The sequence below is a fragment of the Sinocyclocheilus anshuiensis genome, unplaced genomic scaffold, assembly GCF_001515605.1.
Source record: "Sinocyclocheilus anshuiensis isolate Anshui unplaced genomic scaffold, SAMN03320099.WGS_v1.1 scaffold601, whole genome shotgun sequence".
NCBI lineage: Eukaryota > Metazoa > Chordata > Actinopteri > Cypriniformes > Cyprinidae > Sinocyclocheilus > Sinocyclocheilus anshuiensis.
In genome coordinates this window covers 455,204-459,021 of record NW_015536496.1, presented here as the reverse complement: position 1 = coordinate 459,021, position 3,818 = coordinate 455,204, and the positions used below count along the sequence as shown (strand labels likewise).

General features: G+C 32.7%; 1 protein-coding gene across 9 annotated transcripts in view; it reads left to right on the top strand.

Moving 5' to 3' along the window:
- Window positions 1–3,818, top strand: part of LOC107686888 (microtubule-associated protein 4-like) — a 61,149-nt gene that overhangs the window by 51,700 nt on the left and 5,631 nt on the right. For all 9 annotated transcript variants that reach the window (XM_016484064.1, XM_016484036.1, XM_016484063.1 and 6 more), the window contains 2 exons: window positions 1,002–1,083; window positions 1,365–1,477. In XM_016484064.1, coding sequence (XP_016339550.1) covers window positions 1,002–1,083; window positions 1,365–1,477 — 195 coding nt within the window. The remainder of the gene's footprint in view (window positions 1–1,001; window positions 1,084–1,364; window positions 1,478–3,818) is intronic.

The window sequence follows — 3,818 nt, the reverse complement described above, 5'->3', positions numbered from 1 at the left end:
TGGCATAAAAGAAAAATCTATAATTTTGACCCATACAATGTATTGTTGGCTATTGCTACAAATATACCCCAGCGACTTAACACTGCTTTTGTGCTGCAGGGTCACATGTATTTTTTGCACTCAATGGAACGAGTTTACTAGAGCAGACGTGTTTCGATCACATGACCGTTGCTGTGAGATCCAGCGAGAGTTCAGCGAAGAACACAAACGTTTCTGTGATTTCCTTTAAAGCCGGAGGAAACGGTGCTGACAAACATGAGAAACACTGTGCCGTTAGAAGGCTTTACCACAGATTTACTGTAGTAACACTAACTGCACCATGGTATTGTAGCAGAAGTGTGGGATATACTTATGGAAATGTGTTATATTATTAATGTAGACATGGAATAAATGTATTAAAGTAGTAATGGTTGTTATTGAGCTCTAGAATTTGTGCATTTGTATTTATATTAAATGTAAAAACAATATTTTACCATGGTAGTGAGGTGCTATGTGTGGGTTTACCTTTGGTTATCGTGATCTAATTGTGTGATACTGTAGATGACCAATGGTTAATTTGAATAAAAGTCAGAATATTTCAGTTTTACCCTATAAATATGAGGTTGTTCCATATTTCCATCTGTCAGGAAACACAAACCTGTTTGATTATGCGAAACAATATGAAACAATTAAAAAAAATAATTTCTCTATTGAGATATTTGAAGGGAAGATGACTGAAAAAGGATTTTACTTAAGTTTACTCATGCAAGTTTTGATGTAGAAAAAATATTTTATTATAAGTGTTTTGACTATTGTACCTCAGATTTGGTTACAGCTTTCACTCAGGAGAATAAATCTGCCTTTAAACTGGGAAGAAATAAAGATTTGACATTTATTGCAATAATTATCGATAACATAAACAATTTTTTTTTTTTTTTTTTGCCGTATCGCCTAGCCCTACATGCTACTTTTATTTTAGCAGTGTGTGAGCAGCTTCATGGGATGCTTGTTTATGTTCGCAGATCCAGATTCTCAGCAAGAAGGTTGACTTGAGTAAAGTGACCTCAAAGTGCGGCTCCAAAGTCAACATCAAACATAAACCAGGTACGAACCAATCGCTTCTTCAGAAAAGACTGTTTAAATGACTTCAGTGTTTCATCTCCGATCCGAACCGGTCACCCTTTTATTTCCAGGACCATTTAATTTGCTGCTTATTAATAATTAGTAAGGTAGTTTAGGTATTAAGAGATCTAAAATATGGTCATGCAGAGTAATGCATTAACATGTGCTTTATAAGTACTAACGCGCATGTTATTAAGCAACGAGAATCGGTCCCTAAACTAAAGAGCTGCAGTTTAAACCAGTGAGTGTGTGTTTTTCTGGAGGTGGAGGCGACGTCAAGATCGAGAGCCGCAAGGTGAACTTTAAGGATAAAGCTCATCCCAAGGTGAGCTCGATGGATAATGTCAATCACGAGCCCGGAGGCGGGAGAGTTAAGGTGAGTTTAACCTTAAACCTTTGAGACGTTACAGGTGTCAATAAGAAGTCGACTCATACTTTATTCTGTAGGAAGACAATTCACACATTTAAATTCAATTTATGGTGTTATTTAGTGTTTAAAGGAATAATTCACCCAAAATATCTGTAATATATCTGCTGAATGAAATCCAATGCATGTTTCTTACTGATTTTGAGGAGCTGATTCCACAAATAGTCTGTTTTGCTTGAGCACATCACACTTTTTCACAAAATATGATGCATTTCATGGCTTTTTTTGCTTTGGACAAGCATTTGTGTGGTTAATAAGTCTTGTATTCTCCCTAAATCAGCAGAAAAAACACCGCAAAGACTTGATTCCTGTCTGAATCTGAGCCAGATTACAACTATTGCTTCAGTTCTTGAATGTATATCATTTAAAAAAATCTTCATTCTGATTTTTACAAAACATATATATATATATATTGTTTTATTTTTAACTCAGCATTATCGAATTATCTAATATTAGGCTAATATTATATTTGTTTAAAAAAATCAGCTATTTAAAAATTTATTGATTTATTTATTTTATTTTTTTGATACAGTGCTGTGTTCATGTAATCATGTTGATTTCTGTACATCAGGGGTCTTCAGCTAAAACTGCTTGAGGTCCAGTGATGAACCCTCCTCACCAGCCGAGGTCCAGACAATTATAAACATAAAATCATGAACTGATGGCTTTTGATGCCAGACCAGGGAATCTGCAGGATATTTAAGCTCAAATTTAAGACTTAAGAACTGCACGAATGATATTAAAATGACTGTAAAAAGCATGATTTACAGTTCAGATAAAGGTTTACAGTTTTATAAAATCATAAACTTCACATTTCATCCTTTAAATATTTTTTAAAGAAAAATATCTATTATTATATTAATTTAAACAATTATTATATGAATTAAATAACATAAATATATGTTACTGTCTTAATTGTTTAGATTATTATAATGCATTATCTGCACCCAAACGGCTGGCCTTGATGTGCTTGATATAAATGTGATTTTGTTAGAAAATAGCATCTGGCATTTACTTATTTCATTGTCTAAAGGCTTCACGGTCCGGATTCGGACTCCTGCTGTACAGAAAAAAAGGGGATGTTTAACAGAAGACATTAGGAGACTTCTTTAAAATCACTTTCTGAAGTTAATGTTGTTTGTTTTGGGTGAAATGTTCCTTTAAAAGCTGTTTTGTTATAAATCAGTGGTGAGTTATATTACACTTGCATGGAAAGTTTAATGCTTTTTTATGTTTCATGCTTTTATGTTTTCATTCAAGCCTCAAAATAATCACTTATGATGTGTTAAAGTTTATGTATGTGTGTTATGTAATGTATGTTAAAGACAAGAGTAAAGACTTTTGTCAGATGGAAAAAAAGACCAAATTCCAGAGCAGTTTCTGAACTTGTACCTCTGGCTTCAGACGGCTGTGTGATAGTGATGTCACCTGCCCCTCAGCCTATGGCCATCCATTTCAGTCACATGACCACTTTCTCCGTCCTTTATTATTTTGCACCCATCCACGCTGAACACACATTTGTGATTACGATCACACTTATACTGTAACATACATTTACTGAGACTTTTAGAAACAGCGTGAATTTTGGACTTTTTGATACTTCTGTAATTAATATTAAGCGAGTTTTTAAATTAAGCATGTTCAATAATGCAGTAGTTTACATTGTAGTATAACCTGTTCTGTTCTTCTGAGCATGATTCTTAAAAAGTTTAAATATATGCATGTAATGATTGACAGGCGTCTCCATTTGCATGGATTTCTATTCATCCTTGTAATTTTAACAAAGTTGAAGGTTAATTCAGTTCCACTTGATAGTCGATTGATTATTTTCTATACATGTATGAAATTTAGTCATTACATTTGTCATGATTTTTAATTGTGTAAATGTTCCTGTGTTCAGTGTACAGATATAATGTAGCAGTCTAGTCTTTAATTTTAGAATAATAGTACAATAAATAGAAAATAAATAAATAAATATGGACAATCAACCAAAAAAAAAAAAAATAATTGTATTACATTAATAAATTAAAATATTAATTATATTATTATATTAAAGGTACAATATGTAAGATTTTCGTAATAAAATGTGACCCTGGAGCACAAAACCAGTCATAAGGGTAAATTTTTCGAAATTCAGAAACGTTCCTCTTCTGAAAGCTGAATAAATAATATTTCCATTGATGTATGGTTTGTTAGGATCGGACAATATTTGGCTGAGATACAACTATTTGAAAATCCGGAATCTGAGGGTGCAAAAAAAATCTAAATATTGAGAAAATCATCTTTAAAG